This window comes from Propithecus coquereli, unplaced genomic scaffold (assembly GCF_000956105.1).
Source record: "Propithecus coquereli isolate 6110/MARCELLA unplaced genomic scaffold, Pcoq_1.0 Scaffold59, whole genome shotgun sequence".
NCBI classification, from domain to species: domain Eukaryota; kingdom Metazoa; phylum Chordata; class Mammalia; order Primates; family Indriidae; genus Propithecus; species Propithecus coquereli.
In genome coordinates this window covers 5,266,225-5,287,534 of record NW_012151840.1, presented here as the reverse complement: position 1 = coordinate 5,287,534, position 21,310 = coordinate 5,266,225, and the positions used below count along the sequence as shown (strand labels likewise).

General features: G+C 38.7%; 1 protein-coding gene across 1 annotated transcript in view; it reads right to left on the bottom strand.

Moving 5' to 3' along the window:
* The window catches only part of TCHH (trichohyalin), a 29,853-nt gene that overhangs the window by 2,337 nt on the left and 6,206 nt on the right, over nt 1-21,310 (bottom strand). The window contains exons 2-4 of the mRNA XM_012658549.1: nt 21,173-21,177; nt 1,446-1,615; nt 4-716 (exon numbers count right to left, since the gene is read on the bottom strand). Coding sequence (XP_012514003.1) covers nt 4-716; nt 1,446-1,583 — 851 coding nt within the window. The 5' untranslated portion in view covers nt 1,584-1,615; nt 21,173-21,177. The remainder of the gene's footprint in view (nt 1-3; nt 717-1,445; nt 1,616-21,172; nt 21,178-21,310) is intronic.

Genomic DNA, 21,310 nt, shown 5'->3' with positions numbered 1-21,310 from the left:
TCGCGCTTCAGCCGCTGCTCGCGCCTCTCCTCCTGCTCGCGTCTCTCCTGCTCCTGCTCGCGCTTCAGCCGCTGCTCTCGCCTCTCCTCCTGCTCCAGCCTCTCCTGCTCGCGCCTCAGCCGCTGCTCGCGCCTCTCCTGCTCGCGTCTCTCCTGCTCCTGCTCGCGCCACTGCCTTTGCAGTTGCTGCTCTTCCTCCTGGCGCTCCCTCTTCACCTCCTGTCTCTCCCACCTCTGCTGTTGCTCTTCGTCTGGAAACTCCTCAGCCTCGCGACCCTTGAGCCTCTGCAGCTGCTCTTCCTCTGCCAGGCGCTTTTCCCGTTCTCGCCTTTGCAGCCGCTGCTCCTCGTCGCGGACCTGCCTGTCGCGCTGCTCAAGTCTCTCATGCTTCTCCCTCTGCTTCTCTTCCTCAGCGAGCTCTGTCTCCTGTTCCTGCCTCTTCTGCCTGCGTGGTTGCCTAGGTTCTTCTTCCAGTTGTCTGTCCCGGGGCTCAAATCTCCTTTGGTCTTCTTCTTGCCTACGATCTCGTAACAGGTTCCCCTTTCCCTCACTTTGGGCTCCCTTCTCATCTAGCTCCGCGGCCTGGCCAAGAGCGTAATAACAAGCTTGAGCCACCTTGAAAATGAACAGGAGGAATTCATTGAAATCGACACGCCCATTACTGTCGCGATCCAGAAGTTCCAGGACCAGATCTACTGTCTCAGGGTCGTGTGGTCTCTATGAAAAAGATGAAAACAAAAATTTTACAACGCATTATTTGCAGGTAGTAAAATTTCACTCTCTCACACAATATATTTTATGCTATGCTGGCATTCAAGAGACATTCAAAGCAGCGAGAAAACCGGCCAGTGTGTATCAAGTCCTGTCCCCATGTAAAATATGAACACATTTTAAAGGATTCATTCTTTGGAGATTTCTGCATCTTGTAATTTACTTCTAATCAAAATAAAGCAGTTTAGTTGAGTGGATAAGAATGAACTCATTCTTGAGAGAGAGAGACGGTGTAAGTTTATGAAGATTTGCAACAGCCATTTCTGTCTGAAATAGCCAGTACTCCTGGTTTGATTTCTATTCCATGTTTGAAAACAGAAGAAAACATTTATGGTAACACAATTTTAGTAGAGAACAGACTGGTTTTAGTACTTGAAATTTGGAAGCAAATTTAAGTTCCCCCAAGTCTAATTTCATTTGACATCTTTGGTGGTAATGTCCTGGGAACAGCTCATTCATATTGACATTGCCATCAAGTACATGAAATATCTGCTAGCAACTTCTTTAGTACTCAGACTACAATGCCAATTAAGTATCTTCAGACTCAGAAATGAGTGGGGGATGTAGTGTAGACCTGTCATGGTGTAAAATAAATGTAAACCTTGCTCTGGTCTCTCCTGAGAAGAAATCTCATAGCTCTAAATAAATAGATTGCCCTTTCTCATTAGTTCTTACCTGAAGGACAGCTCCAAATTCCCTTTCAAGGAGGTTCTTCAGGTCTTTCTTGCTTAATGATGCCCCATCACAATCATGTGAGGCATATTGATCGAAAACTTCAGTGATATTATAGATGCTTATCAGAAGTGGAGACATTTTTTTCTTTCCTTCAAGTTCAAGTAAGCCTAGTACAATAAAATAGGATCCAGAATCAAAACTTTGTTTCTGTTCTTTGGAAGGCTTCATTCACACTGTCATAAGCAGATCCCTAAATAATTTGACTCTACAGCAGGAGTTCTTTTCAACCTGGACTTTCAAAGTATTTTATCTTTGAATATAGTATTTACAAAGGGGAAGAGAGATGCTGAGAAATTTGAAGTTAGGGAATCATCTTCAGACTATCCTGTAGTCAACTTTTGATTGTCCACCCAATCTGGATTATCCATATCCTTTCCTTCTCTCTTTCTTCCAGCTCCCTAGCATATTTCAGAGCAGACAGTGAAGTGAGGGGTGCAGAAATTTAAATTTTGTATGTTGCTATTCATAAGCACTTTCCTCTAAAGTTGAGCAAAGAGCATAGGCGAAAGCCAAAAGAAGAAGGGAGACTTGAGAGTATCTTAAAGTGGATAGAAGCCATGTACAGCTAATTGTATCAGCAAAACATCTGGTAGTAAATAGAACAATGAAAAACTAATATCAATTATTCTTCCACATTATAGTCCATAAGAGATCTAAGAGTATAATTTATGTCACCAATGCTGAGATTAAACACTACTTCTTCCTAGGCAAAAGATGGCATTATAAAATTCAGATACACCAGTGCAGAAAACACAGAGTGCATGTTACCTCCTTCGACTCAGATATATCACAGATAATCAGATATTAAATTATTGAAACCTTCTGAGAGGTCCTTCGTCATTGGCTGCCAGAGTCAGTAAGCCAAATTGAACCTGGAAAACTTTGAATGATATTGTTCCTATGGTTAGCTTTTGTTAAATCCAAATAAACCATTTGAATCTTGGCATTACAAAAAACATTAGCCAGCAGGAGACCGACGTTAAAAGAATACATGAGTGGCTTTGCTGTCTGGGTGTGTATAGTGGTTCATCTAGCTAACTTCTTTATCTACTTCTCAACTCGGGTACTTCAGATGCCATAACTACGAAGATAGTCCATATTAGGTAAAACCAATATAACAAGAGAAGAGAGGGTTGGCAAACTTTGGAGATGACAGTTTGTAGGAAGACAAGCCCTATTAGAGCCACACATGATCATCTGTGGATGTGCAAAAGTATAGAGTTTAGAGCCTTGGGAGAAGAGGCCATATCTCCATTCTAGCGATGGCTCCAACCATAAAAGATGAGATGGAATTAGTGGGAGTTAGCCATCTCTGTAAGACACTGATCCCTTTTGGCACAAAGAACCTTCCCCCATACCCTAACATCTAAAATAGCTAGAAAAATGAAGAATTGTACAGAAGACCATGATCTGACAAAATGGGACTTACCCACTTCACCAGAGGAAGAAGTTGAGTGCTCGCTGACACCACTGGCAAGTGTACTGGGTAACTGGGAGCTGGGCCTTTTATAGGAGTTTTAATTGTGCCCCGGAGAGCGACTTGGTAAGGAGACACCCATTCTGTGGGATGGCCTGATTCATTCCTAACCAAGCCCAGCTCCACCTCTGTCTCCATGAATGGCTTGTTTATCTCACTATTTGCTCACGTAGCTGTTTGGCACAAGGTTCACAGATCTTACCTGCTAACAGTTAGGGTACTGGCCTCACCTGACATGAAAGGGTAGAATATTTGGCAGAATCTTGACTTTTCTTTAATTATTGAAATTAAATTAAACAATAAAACAAAGGTATTAAATGTATTGAATCCCAACTGATTATGACTTTATTACAAAGGAGTGAACTCTAAGCCGTTTGCTTTGTAAAAGATATAAATTCTAGGTTGGGATTAAACAGAAACTTTGAAATAAACTGATGAGAACTGATAAATTCCTCCATGGGATATGACAGTCCATGGAGAGCTGCTCATAAGTCATGCCTGAAGCAATTCTAGGACAATGGGAGAGATGTAAGGAATTGGTTAACTTCTCTTAAAATGCAAGTGGGAAAAAATTTTACATTTGTATTCCTTGGTCTTATATGGTGGGTTTCCTACAGATTGGGGATGGCCTCCTCAGTAAACAATTTTGAAGGGTACCTCAGAAATGTGTTTTCATTAAACTGTTCATAGGAAAACTCGAAATCTGTGAAATTTAATTCTTAGAGATATTACTTCTCAATGAAGTTTGCTCATTTCTTTTCTCATTAGCATATTGATGTCCCTGGGGAAAAAGAGCTGATGTAATGCCTTATTGTAGATATAATCATCCTGCTCAGCCTAACTTACTAATGATTATGACACCTAAACACCTGAGTCTGCTTCTCCTGGAAGCACATTAAGGTAATCCGTCATTCTAGCCCATTATATCCATCAGGACTTTCTCAACCCTGGCCATCATTTGCAGATCTCAGTGCTGTTTTATTGTAAGGAACTGGATTTTACTCCTAGTTGTAAGTGACTCCCATCCTTATGTTTCAGACTACATGAAACTTTGGTTCATAATAGGTTTATGGAGACTATTAAATGATTCAGTGGCCGCTCTGCATTTCTGTCTCCTCCTTTGTCCAACAGAGGCAAGTATTGGTTTTCGGAGTTTTGAGAAGACTGTAGGGTCCTTCAATAGCATGTGAAAATTTGGAACCTAAATCTTGATGGCTATTTCTTTATGTGCAGATTAGTCCGAATGATAGTGGAGTTGAATTCTATTTTCCCCCTCACTTGCTGCCATCCCAGATGTGCAGTATAGAGGCAGGTGAAGTGACAGGATGGGAAGATAGTTGTAAGCCTGGCTCACTTCTGCCTCCTGAAGGACCTCAGCACTGAAATCTGTGATCAAGGGGTTTTTCTAGAACTGTCCGACTGTCATTATTTCTTGGGCTCGGCCTGCAAGATTGATGTGGTAGCTCCTTGGTGAAGGATGAGTTTTCTTTTTTCCCCTTCTTTTTAGGGTTTTATACAGTCCCCTTAAACTTTGGATTCTAGGATAGGACCACCATGAGCACTATACACACTGCAACCACAAGTCATCATGGAAGCCCACTCTTTCACAGATAGCACTGGCCTTTTGTATGGGTGTCCTCCAAGGAATAATCTGGGCAAACAATGCCTTATGTCTGCTTTTGTTTTTATGTGCTTCTGTGTGATCTATTGGAGAACTGCAGCCCATCTGATGGGATACATTTGTGTGAGTCCATTACCTTTCTGTAGTGAATATACCCAAAGGGGACTGGACATTTATTAGGTTCCATGAGAATAAAGGGAAGATACTATTAATCATTCTAAAATCATAGTTGAGCAAGCAAAACAAATACACAAGCAAACCCAAAAGGAAAATGCTTTTGAACAGCCTCGGAAAATGCTTGAAATTGCAGTCATGGTAACAGCAAAACTCTTTCTCTTCTCTGAATGAAGGTAGATCTTAAATCCATTGATGGCTCTCTTACCTACTCTTATTTAAAGTCTGTGTAGCATAAGAGAAAATATTTGAAAACCTACACAAACCTAAGAGAATTGGCTTCTCTTCCTTCCTGTTGTTGGTACATCATCAGAAATTGTCTAAGTAGATTCAAATGCTAAATTCTAAAATCAAGATCGATATTCTCCTAATGAAGTGATCATCATTGTTACATAATGTTCTTGTATTTTACACAGTGTCATTATTTAACACATTAACTGCCATGTGAGTTGTATTTAACTCAACACTAGTTTTGAGCCTGGGGCTTTGTGAAGCATATGTAGCTCACACATCTCTTTAACCTCGGGACCTGTGTGAACTATTTTTCAAATTGCATATAACTTATGCACAGAAAACAACAAAAAATAATAAATTTTTCATTAGATTGTTTTGTTTTAGAAGTTTTTCTTCTATTTTCATAATAAAACACTGTGGCCCCAAGGAAAAACATTTTTTTTCCAGTGTGACAGTCAATGTGTTAAGAATATCATTTTAATAGAAGTCCCTGACATAAGGTTTGAACAGGGAAATAGTTTTCATTGTTTTCTAGTTCCTTAAAAGGTTGGTAAATGCCAGAGAACATAGAAAATTATCAAATCCTAAAAAATTGGTTCAGTCTATTTTTATTCAAGACCGATTGGGAATCCTTGAAATGTGGTAGTGTCCATTTATTGTGGTTTACCAGAAAATAATGGTGTTTTTATAATCTGAAGATATCCATATTTTTATAGACAAAAAATTTCTTTAGCTCTCTCTTTTTAAGACTGGAGACTGAGGCACTGAGAGATCAGAGAACATTACTTAGTGGCCCAGGAATGACTTAAGTGCCCCTGCTCCATTTGTGTAAGAATGTCGTTCTTTATCAGTGGGCCCAGAGTAGTATACTGGTACTTGACTTTGAGACTTGAGCTCTTTATTACAGAGAAATTAAAAAGAGAAAATAAAGTTTATATCACTCAGATGCTTTAATATTACATTAATCATGAAGCCCCTATCAGTGTTGAAATCTTTGGAGGTGGGGCTCTGCTGCATTAACAAACAAACAAATAAAGAACTAAGAAAGTATTAGATTTTTCTGGTCTTTATCTTATTCAAGAGCTCATTTCCCATTTTCTCCTGTTAGAACCCAGAAAAAGACGATACCACTACATTATGTGGCATTTACCTGACTTGGCTCAATTGGATAACCTCCAATGTAAAGATTTAGATAAAGCAGAGAAGGTGCTAGTGCCATCTTCAGCTTAATGGGCTTCTCCAGAACCCAATATGAACCACGATGTTGACACTCTGGGAAAACTTCCAAATTAGGGTGATTTTAGATGGCTTTGAAAAAAGTAAGATTCTTTGTTAAGCTCTCCAAACATCTCTCCAGTGAAGATTTTTCTTTAAAATTGTGTATTAAATCTTTTAAGTTTTCCTATTGTTTCCTCTTACTCATTGACCCACCTCCTGGATCCCACCTCTGCAAATCTAAAACCTAATATAGTTTCTTTGAGACCCCACAGAAGTTCCATCTCCTCTCCAAAACCTTCCTTGACTTTTACATGTAATGCTCTTTCAATTAAAAAAAATTTTTTTTCCACCGCATGCGTAGTCAGCATCATACAACCTAGTGCTAGTTAACGTGTAATTTTCATATTCTTCTCTAATTTAATAGGTGCTTGTTTTGTCTTCTCAATTGGGTTTTAAGTTCCTTGAAGGTAGCACTGTATCTTTTATTTCTACTAGGTGTTTAATAAAATCGTAGCTGATATGATATAATTTCATTGCACTGTGGCAGTTTAAATGCCCAACAGGTCAGAGTGAGATGAATCTCTTGATCTGGGATGGACCATCTATTTGGATGATGGCTTGGGGATGAGGGTACCCACCATGATGGGAGTCAGCCCTTCTGGGGCCTCTTTCTAATTTTCCAACTTTCTTAGTTGCTCTACCTCCCACTGCCATCCTTCCCCTGTGCCCATTACTTCACCCCTCTGTTAAATGAGGAACTGTACGATAGGAATCCCTTCCTCAGAGTAAAGCTGTGATAATTACAGCTTGTAAAGCATTTTGTGATTCTTAGATATAAAAGGGCTAATTATTATGCATTAATAATTCTTAATTTTTATCTTCTTTAAGGTAAATTATCCTTACTTTAATTACACCCCCACCCCGGTGGTAATTATACCTCTGAGAGTCAGCAGATGCTTTCATCTTACGTCATGCCATGCAGGATGACTGGGCATAAGTGCCTGGGGAGGGCATTTCTACCTTCTGCCCACTCCCGCTGTCACCTGGAGTGCAGAGGGCTCTTGGGTTTCTTTGTTGTTAAACTGGTTATAGATATCAAGTAATTTGTTTTCTTTGTTCTGTATCTTAATCCTAACCAGTGGCTCCTCAGTTTCACAGAGCTTTGGGATTTGCTGAAAGACACACTAAATGGGACAAATGAATTTGACTTTTGTAATTTAATGAATCCATGAATGAAGGAAGCAGGCATCTTTGACTGGGTTGTAGAGACTTTATGGTATCTATCATAAAAAGATTTTCAGCTGCCATATGAAAGAACGGCCATAGCTCCCCCAGGGTAGAGGTGCTGGGTGACAGTCTCTATTCTGCTTAGATCTGCTTCTAGTAGAGTGGTAAGCCACTCTTTAGGATGAGACAAGAAAATCTGTATCTAAAGAATTGAAAAAAAAATTTTTTTTGTTGAGAGATATTTTGCTTCTGACAAATGTACATATCATAAAGGAGGTTGGAAACTGAGGCTTCACACACAGCAGATACTTTGCATTGTGGGAATAAAGGTCATGGCCTCCCAGATGTGGAAGAGAGCACAGGCAGGTGTGTTTGGCTTGGAATTTTTTCTCCAGGCCCAGACATCCAATAACTACTGCACATCAGGATGTAGTTACTGAGTCCCAATCTTGGGTGTTTCAGCACTGTGAATCCTACCCGGTGCCTAAAGTAAAGATGGAGGTGGAACAAGATGGGAGGGTGGGTGACAATGTTCAGAGTATTTGGTGGCTTTCACGGTGACCCTTCCTCTCAGAGGGGTTCATGCCTGGAGCTCTGCCTCCTCGCCTCCCCCAACTCCAGCATTCTTCTTTTCTTGCCTCATTCCCTCTTTTCTTTTCCTTTTTTTAAATTTCCCTTTCCCCATCCCATCCTTAAAACCATTCCAAACTCAGGTAGGAAAATAAAATAGTGATGAAGAGGCTTTGGGGGGACCAGTCAAAGTCCTTGTCCCTTGGCCTCCAGTGAGGATCTGAGTGAGTTCATAGCATCAGTAAAGGAGCAGAAGATAGGCTGTGTGATTCTTGGTTCTTCCCACAGTAACTCTCTTTTGCTCCATAAGCATTTATTGAGCCCTCTGTTCTACTTCAGGTATGGTTCAAGGTAGCAGAAGGCACTCCACCCTACCTCCTGATGATTTGGAGTGGGCTATGTTGTGATCAGAAATGTTTAATTCCAAAAATAAGACTATATATTAGTGTTCTCTTATATATACTAAACATTTTTTTTGTAAGAATATATATATATTCAAAAACCTAACAACAGTGGTTACTGGTAGGAAAAGGATTGGGAAGTGTCTTTTTAGTATATACTTTCTTATACTTTTTGATATTTAAACCATGTTAATATGTAATCTATTAAAATTAAATACATTGAATTTTAAAAAAACAAAAGTTTAATTCCAAGAGAAAGGAGATTAAACAAAGAGATAACCATCAGAATATTAGCAGCAGGAATTAAAAATTTCATTCTCAGATACAAAAGAGCAGAAATGAGAGAATTTCCAGGAGTCAATGCTTCTAGAAGACAAGAACATATTTTATTTTCTCAGTTTATATAGCACCTGGCAGGGCATGGGGCTTAATAAATTTTTTGAAGTGCAATAAAGTTAAATAACCCTTAAAAATTTTAAACCTTAAAACTCACAAAAGTGGTTATACAATAAGCATTTGTGTTAGCCTTTTAGCTATCTTGTCAGATGTTTGATTGGAACTTTTCAGATATTTTTCTTCGAGACTTTTTCTTATCTATAAATGAGGAGCCCTGTAGCTGCAGCTTCTGTGGGTGTCTGACCAAGCCCAGCCTGGCTCACACCGTCAGCTCTGGGCAAGAGGGTGAACCAGTAAGGGCTCATCCGTAACCACATCTTTTGAAAGTATTTCCCAAATTACAAAAACAAGTGCTTTCAGCAGCACAAATTGGATCTTTGAAGTGGACCACATCCTATAGGTGTTACAAATTGGGAATAATTACAACTTTTCACAGGGCAAAAAGTCAGTTTTTCTGATATATTTGCAATCCCTTCTTTCAGGTCCAACATATTTCAAAATCAGTTTTGAAATCCCTTTTGTTATAGTTTTCAAGATGCAAAACTCTTTGGAAGTCTCTGAATACAAGCCTTAGAATACTGATTTCATCATTCTAGATAACTTATCCTCATCTGTTCCATGAATGTCCACAGTGCCTTGCTACTCAGCTCATCAAAAACTTTCATTAAGAACCTGATACATGGGAAGTACTGCACAAGGTGAAAGGGAGTAGAGCATTGGAAAAGACCAATTCCAGGCATTCAGAGGGTACGACATAGTTGTGAGGTCTGGTTATAATTCATGAGCACTCAAAAAGTTAAAAGAGAAAGGGACCACTGCTGGATGAAGCAGTTTGGGAGGGCTTTGGTGAGGAGATGGGGCTTGTTCTGGATAGAGTGAGTGGATTTCGGGTGGGCCAAGTGGAACGGAGGCATTCTAGGCAGTGTGAGGAAAGATGGAGAGTAGGAATGGGCAAAGTATGTTTTGAGAAAAAGATAGTGAACCAGTCAGATCATAGTGGAGACTTTATCACTCTTTAACAAAGGGCTGTCTCCTTGGTCCTTTCAAGGTTTGACTTCACAGAAGAGGTTGTTGGCTTCAACCATCCATCCATTCATTTAGGAAGGAGTTGAATATAATGAGTTATGGGTTCCATGAAAGCAAGTTCCATGTCTGTTGTATTTGTTGCTGTATTCCTAGTGCCTGGCATAGAGCAGGCATTCAAGAAATATTTGTTGATTCAAAGAATGAATGAATTGCTTTTAGGTGCATATACAAGTCCATATGTAAATACCATGACCAGAAGGTAGCCCTGTAGAATTCAGAAGAAGTCACTTTTTGGTAGAAAAGGAATACTTGAGAAAAATCACAATAAACCATAAGGTGGGGGAAGGGCACAATTTTATTTTTTAAAATCTGGGAGTACTGAATGGTTGGCTGGATTGTCAGGATACAATGGGTGGGAATGAGGATGGGGACATTAAAATTAATATCCTAGTTCTTCCTACACTGGCCTGGTTAGTGCTGTCTTTTGGAGATTAAAAACAGAGATTGGGGAAAAGAAATTAGTTTTGCCATGGGGCTGGTTTCCTATCTGTATCTTAAAAGCAATTCCAAGAGCATCACCTGAGCCATCTGAGCTTCCTCTGCTATTATTATTCAAATGAGGACTTGAATAAGCAGAATTTGCTTCAGTGAGGAAACTGCCTGGGGCACCAGCCTAGGCAAGGTTAAGTGAACTGGTTTTGTTCATAGTTAGTGAGTGGTTCATGAAGGAGGCCTCATCTTTCTAATCCAAACAAATGACATATTTCATCCTGATCCTCTGTACTCAGCATCATATGATCAGTTCAGTCTAATCAAATTTAGTGAGCACTGGTCCAGGTACTCAGAACTCAAAGGTGACCAGACATACCTCTGTTCTGCATCTCCAGTTTAGTGGGGGGAGTTTTGGCTTATAAGACATGGTGATGGGGGGTCTATTTTTTGTCATCGTCATCATATCATCATTCTCATCACTATAAGCCAGATACAATAGTAACTGTTGTCTTTTATTTAATTCTTACACCAATCCTGTGGAGTAAGCATTATTCTCATTTTGTAGGTGGGGAAACTGAGACTTTGAGATGCTAAGTAACTTACCTAAGGTCCAAGAAGTTGGGAAGTGGCAGAGCTGGAATTTAAAACCAGATCTATCTACTTCTAAAAGCATATTATGCTATCATTCTATTTTACTCCTTTCATTCTTTGCTGCCTGTGTGGAGATGACAATGCTTTGACATGGAAAGTCCCAGTTAAAAGATATTCCATTTACCCTCCCCTCACATTGCAGTTCAGCTAATGCTTTTGTCCCCTCTGATGTGATTAGAACAAACCCATGCTGTACAGTGGGGTGGCCATCTGCAGCAGGTGCCAGTTTCATAAAGGAGGTCCCTTCAGCCACAGGGAATGGAGGTTCATGATCTTCCTTAGGAGACTGGGAAGATATTATCTCTAATGAAACATAGTGATGATTAGATCAAGACAACTTGACTTCAGTGATGTTTTTCCCCTGACAACTTTGTGTGAAGAAACCAGACGTGGCCAAGACCAGTTTGTGCAGCTGATGAAGGCACTGGGGCAGAGAGCCGTCCTCTTATCAGATACCAGCACAATGACTGCTGACTGTCATGTGCAGACCATGCAGACTTCTAGCTACAGCTTGATTATAATCATTAAGTTTTTATAGGACACTAAGTGCATTGCAAAGGGTTTTATGATCCTCTTTTTATTGGTTGTTCCCCATCCAGCCCAGCCTGACAGAAAGGCTGCCGCCTCCACTTTCCAGGTGTGGAAACCCGGCCACTGTGAGGTTAAGTTGCTTGCCAGAGGTCACCCAGTGGCTGAGCTGGGGTTCCAACTTGCTGGATTGGCCAGATGAGGTCTGCTCCTTTTGGCCAATCTGTTGATGTGAGAATCATGGAGATTTAGAGCTAATGAAATGATACCTTGGGGGTCTGGAAGGTGGTAGGATAAGTGGTTTGAAATTTGTGTTTTGTCTTCCAATGTGAATTTTGGTTTTGGTGTCAAGAATTTGACCAATCAAAAGTAGAAGAGCTCAATCATTCCTTTCCCTTATCTGGATTCTACCTTGTTTATGTGCCATCTTTTCTTTCCCCTATTCTCCAAAAGAAGTTGGTCCTGAACAGGTGATTCCAAGTTCCAGGCATTTAGAGAAGGGCATGGGTGGTAGGTGGTTCTGATCATGCTGATTAGAGGCCATACAAGAGCTCAAGGTAGCTCCCTTTTGCCTAGAGATGGCATTATGATAACCTCTTACACTACACATAGGGTTTCTAATTAAAGCACTAGGTTCATGTGATTTTCCTAGGTGTTCAGGCTCTGACTTTAATTAAATTTGGGAACTTGGGGTTAAGCAAATTGAAATAAGTTATTTATTTATTACTCTTGTGCAGCAGGAGTTTTCAAAACCTTTAATGTGTGTTGTAAGTTTCTACAGGAGGACTCTAGTATAAAGCATTTATGAAACTCATGGATCACTGTTTTTCCCCTAATCTATATTTTGATGGTGATATTATCTAGAATACCCCTGGGAAAATGAAACTGAGTATTTCCTGTTCATACAGGCAGCATGCAGTCCTCTTCCTTGTTTCTGTGGCTCCTCAGTGGGCTTCATTTTGCTCCCTGGAGTCATGGAACAGGAGAAAATGTTCCTTTCAAAATTCTCATAGGAAGCATAGATGAAATTATCTTCCCTACTACATGAACCACTTAGGCATGAACTTGCACCCAAAGCCGTGAAAGGAAGTAGATGTTCTTCTGAACTAAATTTTTCTTTTTGTCCTGTCCCATTAAATCAACTGTAATGTAATAAGTGAGTTTTGATTATAGGGTATATGTTGGGATATAAGTTACTATAGAGATCTTAGGAGTACGTATCAAATGGGTTGTACTATATTATGGACAACTTCTTGAAATCATTTGTATCAATAACTCAACATAATAAGAATGGCCTTGTGCTGTCCCCACACCAAATTTCCTCCCAGAACTCTGTGCTTCTGATGTTTTTGTGTACAAGATAGTGTCAGGGTGTAAGAGTGTGTCTTTTTTGGGAACTGTTAATTTTTTAATAGAATTTGGCTGGCCATGTAGTAAATTGAGAGCCTGGGGGTCCCTGCTGTGCATCTAGCTTAGAAATTGGTATTCTCTGTGACCTTATGTGAGTTACTTAAACTCTCTGGGCCCCAGATGTCTGTCTAAAAAATTACAATAATGACTCCTGCTTCTTCTCTGGGGTGGGGTGTGGGGTGAGCTAGAGTAAGTGAGATCATAAACTAATGGAGGGCTGAACTAAGGTGAAATGCTTTGAGTTTGTAGGAAAAAAGCAAGAAGACAATTTTCTAAGTTTCTCCCTGTTCTTTTCCTTTCTTTAGCCTCTAAATGCAGAATCTTGGTAAGAAATCTATGGAGAGAGAGGTCAGGAAGAGATTCCTGCGTGTGTAACTGGTCTGGGACCTTCCTGCTTTCACAGAGCTTCATGTGGTACATTGCCTTCCTTGAAACCACTGTGAATGTTGAGTTTTGTGCCCTCTTTATCAATTGATAATCCACTTCTGTTATTGTGGGGTGCTCAGTCTGATTATTTTATATTTCTGCATTAAATATTTTTCCTACTATGTGTCAGGATTCAGGGCAAAGTTTCTTCATTAAACCTTATGAGACATCCACTTGCTCAAATTCAAAGGTGTTGCTGGATATTTGTTGTTTCATTGGCCTTTTCTTACCATGTGCCCAGGAAATCCAGGACTGGCATCTTAGGATACTTTTTATCTCAGGTCATTGGGATCTGACATCTCAGCAGCTTTTGCTGTCAGGAGCTCAAACCATTTCAGTTTTCTACTGTGCTTATATTATCACAATGTCCATTTTCAGAGGATGAGGTGGAGGTGGAGGTTGGGAGGACCTGCCTCAGGCCTCAGGGTGACTCATGAGCGCAAGGGACAGTGAGGGATGGAAGTGAGAGATTTTTTCCTCCTGACCTCACTCCCAGACCCCATGCTTCCCTCCCATGGACCTGCCTGCTCAGAAATCAGGTTCCAAAGCTGTTTTGTTGCCCTCTCCCATCCATTATTAATCTTTGATGTAATCTATTTATCTAAAGCATCATTACCCCATTATCTTCTTGTAGTTCTCACATGCCAAAAGATTCCCACCTCTCTTTCTACTTAAGTACTAATATAAATTTCAGTAAGTGCAATGCTTTACTTACTTTAATTTCTCTTGCCTTTGGCCCTTTGTCAGAAGCTTGGGATAGTATCTCATAGGGATAAGTGTAGAATGGTTGCTCTAAATGGAAGGGAAATTATAATTTATTGAATGCCTTCCATTTGTCATGCCTCTATATAAGATACAAAAATAACATAATAAACCTATGAGTGTAGTATTTACAGTTTGCTGATGAGGAAACTGAGGCATTGAAAGGCCAAATGACCTGCTGAAGGTCACATGACAGTGAAGGGGTGAAGCCGACATTTGGCCCATGCTATTTTCCACTGTGCTCTGCTGCTTTTGGTTTTACTAACGACTCTTTGGTGGCCACACTTCTTGTTATTTACATAATTATAATTTCTTACATTTGTATAGTGATTTATGGCTTTAGAAAATTTTTACAAATTTTATTTTTTTATGTTTGTAATACCTCATGAAGTGGGTACCGCAGATAATGATACTCCAATTATTTTAGATGAAGAAGCTGATGCTCATGAGATTTAGTGATTTGTCCAGTGTCCCTCATGTGGTGACAAATCCATGCCGTATAATCTGTTATCAAAATATTCTTCCTCAAATAGCATTTTAATTTATGCCATTTTTCTGATAAAGGAGCTTATAGTGATCACCTGTTGCTAAATATATAATTGTCAGTCAGTTGTTCAACTCTCATCAAATGCTGACCTTCCCAGCCATCATTTATTCAACAAACCTTAATTAAACACTTGTGATGTGCAAAGAACCAGAGATATAAAGAATAATAATACATGGTCCTGGCCTTTGAGGAGATTACAGTGTGGTCAGGGAGTCATCCAGATCAACCCATTATTTTAATCCAAGATAATAAAGGCGATGATAGAGGGTATTATGGGAATACACTGAAGGGGTGCCTCACTCATACAGTAGGCTCAAGGAAGGCAGCTTAGAGAAGGTGGTGCTTGTGCAAAATCCTGTGGGACAAGTTGGGTATAGGGTGTGAGGTAGAAAGGGATGAGAGGTGAGGTTGGGAGAACTAAGCAGGGGAGATCATGAAAGACTTTGTGGGTAAATGTAAAGAATGTGGATTTTATCCCACAGACTATGGTGAGCCATTATAGGATTTTAGGCAGGAGATGATGACATAATCATATTTGCATCTTAGAAAGGTCACTGGGGCAGTAGCATTGAGAATGGATTGGAGGAGGGCAAGATAGGCTACATTGAAATCATATAGGAATCTGTTGCAGTAAAATAGGTGAGAAATGAAAGGCTGAACTAAGGTATATGCAGTTGAGCTGGGAAAAAAATCATCTGAATTAGAAAGACTTTAAGAAGTAGAAACCCACAGGGATTGCTGACATATTGAATATAGAAGGCAAGGAAGAGGAAGGGATTTTTGCTTGAGCAGATGGGAATATTTACAGGGAGAAGGATGTGAAAGGAGGAGCTCCATTTTGAGCATGTTGAATTTGAGATGCCTGTGAGACACCTAGGTAAAGAAGTCCAGGCAGTAATAGGACATCTACGTCTGAAACCCAGAAGATACATTTGGCCTGGAGATATAGATTTGGCAGCCATGAGGAGAAATCTGGTGATTAAAATCTCAAGAGAAGAGGAGATTGACTAGGGGACGGGTGTAGTGCAGTGGTTCTCACCTTTAGTAGTGCATTAGAACCACCTGGGGATCTTTTAAAAATTGAGATCAACAAGGTCACACCACAGATCTATAAAATTTCTAGGAATGGGATCCAGGCACCAGTGTTTTAGTACTCTCCAGATGATAAAGTGTCAGGAAGTTTGAAGCCAGGCTTGTCCATGTGCACCCAAGCCCCAGTACTGCCCCAGTGGACCCTGGCATCAGGCCCACAAGTCCTACCAACCCAAGTACCAGGCCAGTTCACGTAAGGACTCCGGCAGCAAGCCTACCCAAGGACCCCACCAGAGGGCCTAGACAGAATGTCTGATTGGTGAAAGGCTTTCTCTGCCAAAGCCAATCAGCAAAGACTAGAAGAGGTGTCTGTTTCTTCAAATGTACAGACACTAATGTAAAGGCCACAAAGATCATGAATAGTCAGGGAAACATGACATAATCAAAGGAACAAACTAAAGCACAAAATGGAGATCTATGAACTGCCAGACAAAGAATTCAAAATGGTTATCTTAAAGAAGCTCAGTGAGCTACAAAAGAACACAGATAGATAACTAAATGAAAGTAGGAAAGTAATACATGAACAGAGTGTAAAGTTTAACAAAGTGATAGAAACCATAACAAAAACCAAACAGAAATTCTGCAGCTGAAGAACACAATGACTGAACTGAAAAGTTCAATGGAGAGTTTCAACAATAGACTCAACCAAGCAGAAGAAAGAATCAGTAAGGTAGAAGGCAGATTATTTGAAATTATCCAACCAGAGGAACAAAAAGGGACAAAAAAATTAAAAAGAGTGAAGACAATCTTTGGGACTTAGGACACACCATCAAGTGAACAATTTATGCATTATGGGAATCTCAGAATGAGCAGAGAAAGAGAATGGGATAAAAAAGCTTATTTAAAGAAATAACAACAGAAAATTTCCAAAATATGAGTAGGGAAATGAATGTCCAGATATTTGAAGTCCAAACAACTACAAGTAGATTAAACATAAAGATTAAAATACATTATAACCAAATTTTTAGAGGTTAGACAAAGAGAAATTTGAAAGCAACAAGAGAATGCAACTTGTGACATGAAGGCAACTTCCATAAGAGTAACAGTGGATTTCTCATCAGAAATCTTTTTGGCTAAGGTAGAGTGGGATGATATACTCAAAATACTGAAAGAAAAAACTACCAACCAAGAGTACTATTTCTGACAAAACTGTCCTTCAGAAATGAAGAAGAGATGTAGACTTTCCCAGACAGACAAAAGTTGAGGGAGTTCATCATCACTAGACTTACCTTACAAGAAACATTTAAAGGAGTTCTTCAAGATGAAGGAAAGGACAGTAACTAACAAGATGGAAACATATGAAAGTATTAAACTTGGAATAAAGGTAAGAATATAGTGAAATTCAGAATACTCTAATATTAATACTATATTGGTGGTGTGTAAATCACTTAACTCTAGTATAAAAGTTAAAAGACAAAAATATTAAAATAACTACAGCTACAATAATTTGTTAATGGATACACACTCTAAAAAGATGTAAGTCATGATGTCAATAACGTAAAATTTTGGGAGAGAAGTTAAACTGTAATTTTTGTATGTAGTTGAAGTTAAGTTGTTATTAGCTTAAAATAGACTGTTATGACTACAAGATGTTTTAGTAAGCCTCATAGTAATCACATATTAAAAAAAAACTATAACAGACATGCAAAGGATAAAAGGAATGGAATTAAAGCATACCACTACAAAAAAATATCATCAAATCACAAAAGAAGACAAGAGAAGAAGAGAGAAACAAAAGAACTACAAAACAGGCAGAAAACAGTGAACGAGTGGCAAGAGTAAATCCTTACCTATCAATAATTGCTTTAAATGTAAATAGATTTAATTCTCCAATCAACACACATAGAGTGGTTGAATGGATAAAAAAACAAGATTCAACTATGTGCTGCTTATAACAAACCCACTTTAGCTTCAAGGACACATGTAGGCTGAAAGCAAAGGGATGGAAAAAGGTATTCCATGTAAATGGTAACCAAAAGAGAACAGAGGTGACCATGTTTATATCAGACAAAATAGGCTTTCAGTCAAAAATTGTCATAAGAAGCAAAGGTCATTATATAATGATAAAAGTGTTAGTGCATCAAGAGAACACAAAATTACAAATATATACATATATACCCAACATCAGAGCACCTAAATATATATAAACCAAATATTAATAGAACTGAATGGAGAAATAGATAGCAATACAATAATAACCGGGAACTTTAATTCCCTATTTTCAACAATGGAAAGATCATTCAGACAGAAAATCAATAAGAAAACAGTGAACTTAAATGATACAATAGACCAAATGGACCTAACAGACATCATATAGAATATGCCATCCAACAGCAGCAGAATACACATTTTTCTCAGGCACACGTGGAACATTCTCCAGGAGAGATCATATATTAGACCACAAAACAAGTCTTAAGAAATTTAAGAAAACTAAAATCATATTAAGTATCTTTTCAAGCCACAATGGCATGAAACTAGAAATTAATAATGGGGAAAATTCACAAATGTGTAAAAGTTAAACAATACACTGCTAAACAATCAATGGGTTAAAGAAGAAATCAAAAAGAAAATAAAAAAATCTTGAGACAAATGAAAATGGAGACACAACATACCAAAACTTAATGCATGTAAGCAAAAGCCATTCTAAGAAAGAAAAAAAGAAAACTTCACTTTACACTACATAGAGCTAGAAAAAGAAGAACAAACTAAGCCCAAAGTTAGTAGAAGGAAGGAAAAGACAATGACCAGATAAGAAATAAATGAAATAGAGACTAGAAAAACATTGGAAAAGATCAATGAAACTAAGAGGTGGTTTTTTTGAAAAGATAAATAAAACTGACAAACCTTTTCCTAGGCTAAGGGAAAAAAAGAGAAGACTCAAATAAATAAAATTAGAAATGAAAGAGGATACATTGCATCTGATACCACAGAAATATATAAGATCATAAGAGACTACCATGAACAGTTATAAGCCAATAATTATACTGTTTTATACTATAATAGAAAAAATGGATAAATTCCTAGAAATATACAGCCTACCAAGACTGAATCATGAAGAAACAGAAAATCTGAACAGACCAGTAACAAGTAAGAAGATTGAATCTGTAATAAAACAAAATCTATCAAAAAAGAAAAACTAAAGACCTAATAGTTTCACTGATGAATTCTACCAAACATTTAAAGAATTAATGCCAAGCCTTCTCATACTCTTTCAAAAAATTTAAAAAAAGGGAATACTTACAAACTCATTTTATGAGGCCAGCATTACCCTGATACCAAACCAGATAAGGGCACTGCGAGAAAAGAAAATTACAGGCCAATATTTCTGATGAATACAGACATAAAAATTCTCAACAAAATACTAGCAAACCAAATTTAATAGCACATTAAAAGGATCATACATCATGATTAAGTGAAATTTATCTCTGGGATGCAGGATGGTTCAACATAAACAAATCAATAAATGTGATACACCATATTAACAGAACGAAGGAAAAAATTACACAACCATGTAAATAGATGCAGAAAAAGCATTTAACAAAATTCAACATCCTTTCATGATAAAAACTCTCAACAAATTAGGTATAGGAGGAATGTACTTCAACATAATACAGGCCATCTATGACAAGCCCAAAGCTAACATCATTCTTACTGATGAAAAGTTAAGAGCTTTTCTTCTTAGATCAGGAACAAGACAAGTGTGCCCACTCTCACCACTTCTATTCGACATAGTACTTGGAGTCCTAGCCAGAGCTAGGCAAGGAAAAGGCAATAAAGGAAATAAAAGTACAAACTGGAAGAAGTAAAATTATCTCTGAAGATGATCTGATTTTATATACAGAAAACAAAAGACTCTGCTAAAAAACTGTTAGAACTATTAATAATAAATGAATGCAGTAAAGTTGCAAGATAAAAATCAACATATTGATAAAAACATCAGTTGCATTTCTACATACTTACAATGAGCTATGAGAAATGAGGAATTATCAGTGAAAAGGTGCAAAGTTTCAGTTATGCAGGATTAGTAAGTTCTGGGGATCTAATGTGCAGCATGGTAGCCATAGTTAATAATACTGTATTGTATACTTGAATTTGTTAAGAGAGTGGATCTTAAATGTTCTCACTACCAAAAAAATAACTATGTGAGGTGATGGATATATTAATTAGCTTCATAGTGGTAATCATTTAATAATGCATACTCCTACATACATATGGTGAACATGTATAGCATAGAGTGGTATTACTAAATTTTACACTTGTAGTTGGTTGCTTTGCAATCTTTCCACAGTGTGTTGTGTGGGTGTCTTTGTTTGATTTTCTAACTAGACTATAAACTACTTGAAGACAGAAGCTATATTTTGTTGTTTTTTCTGACCCCGTTTAGCTTAGTGGACTGTTGTGATTCTTTTTTTTTTTTTTTTTGAGACAGAGTCTCACTGTGTTGCCCGGGCTAGAGTGCCGTGGCATCATCCTAGCTCACAGCAACTTCAAACTCCTGGGCTCAAGCGATCCTCTTGCCTCAGCCTCCCGAGCAGCTGGGACTACAGGCATGCGCCACCATGCCTGGGCTAATTTTTTCTATATATTTTTAGTTGTCCAATTAATTTCTTTCTAATTTATAGTAGAGACGGGGTCTCGCTCTTGCTCAGGCTGGCCTCGAACTCCTGAGCTCAAACAATCCACCCGCCTCGGCCTCCCAGAGAGCTAGGATTACAGGCGTGAGCCACTGCGCCCGGCCTGGACTGTTGTGATTCTTAGGTAGACACACAACATTGGCTGGCTCATGCTGGTTAACCAAGCGCAGCATCCTTGAGGATGTTGCTCCCAGGTGTCAGGACTTACGGACCTTTGAGCAGGCCCAAGAGTCAGATGATAGCCTGCAGAGGCATGAGGTGTCATTTGAGAAGGCATCATCTAATCCAGACCTGTAGGCTCCAAACACTTAAGTGAAAAATTCTAGGTGTGTGCAGGAAATGGAATAGGATTGAGGTAAAACCATCTGATGACTCTTCTTGCTCTGAAGAAAATCCAAAGCCCTTAAACCAGACCCTGCATGATTAGTGGGTCTGCAGAGTTACTTCTCTTACTTCATCTCCTGTAACTCACACCCTTGCTTACTTTGTACCCATTTGCCTCTTTACTATTTCCTGAACATACCTGGCCTTTGCAGTTGCTGTCCTCTTTGTCCGGAATGTTCTCCCAGATATTCATTTGGTTCTTTTCCTTATCTTCTTTAGGTCTTTGATCCAATGTTACTTTCTCAGGAAACCTACTCTGGCCACCTTATTTAAAATTGTGACCATCAACATTCCTTATCTTCCTTCATTGCTTTATTATTTTTTTCTGTAGTACTTGTCATTATCTGGTGTAATATGTATTTTACTTGTTTATTTCCTACCGTCTCTTCATTAGGATATAAACTTTATGAGGACTATGCTTTTTTATTTAAAAAAATTGCCGTATCCCTGGTGTCTTTATGGTTCTTGGGACATAGTAGGCACTCAATATTTGTTGAATGAATGAATAAATAAGCAAATGAAGGATGAATAAAGT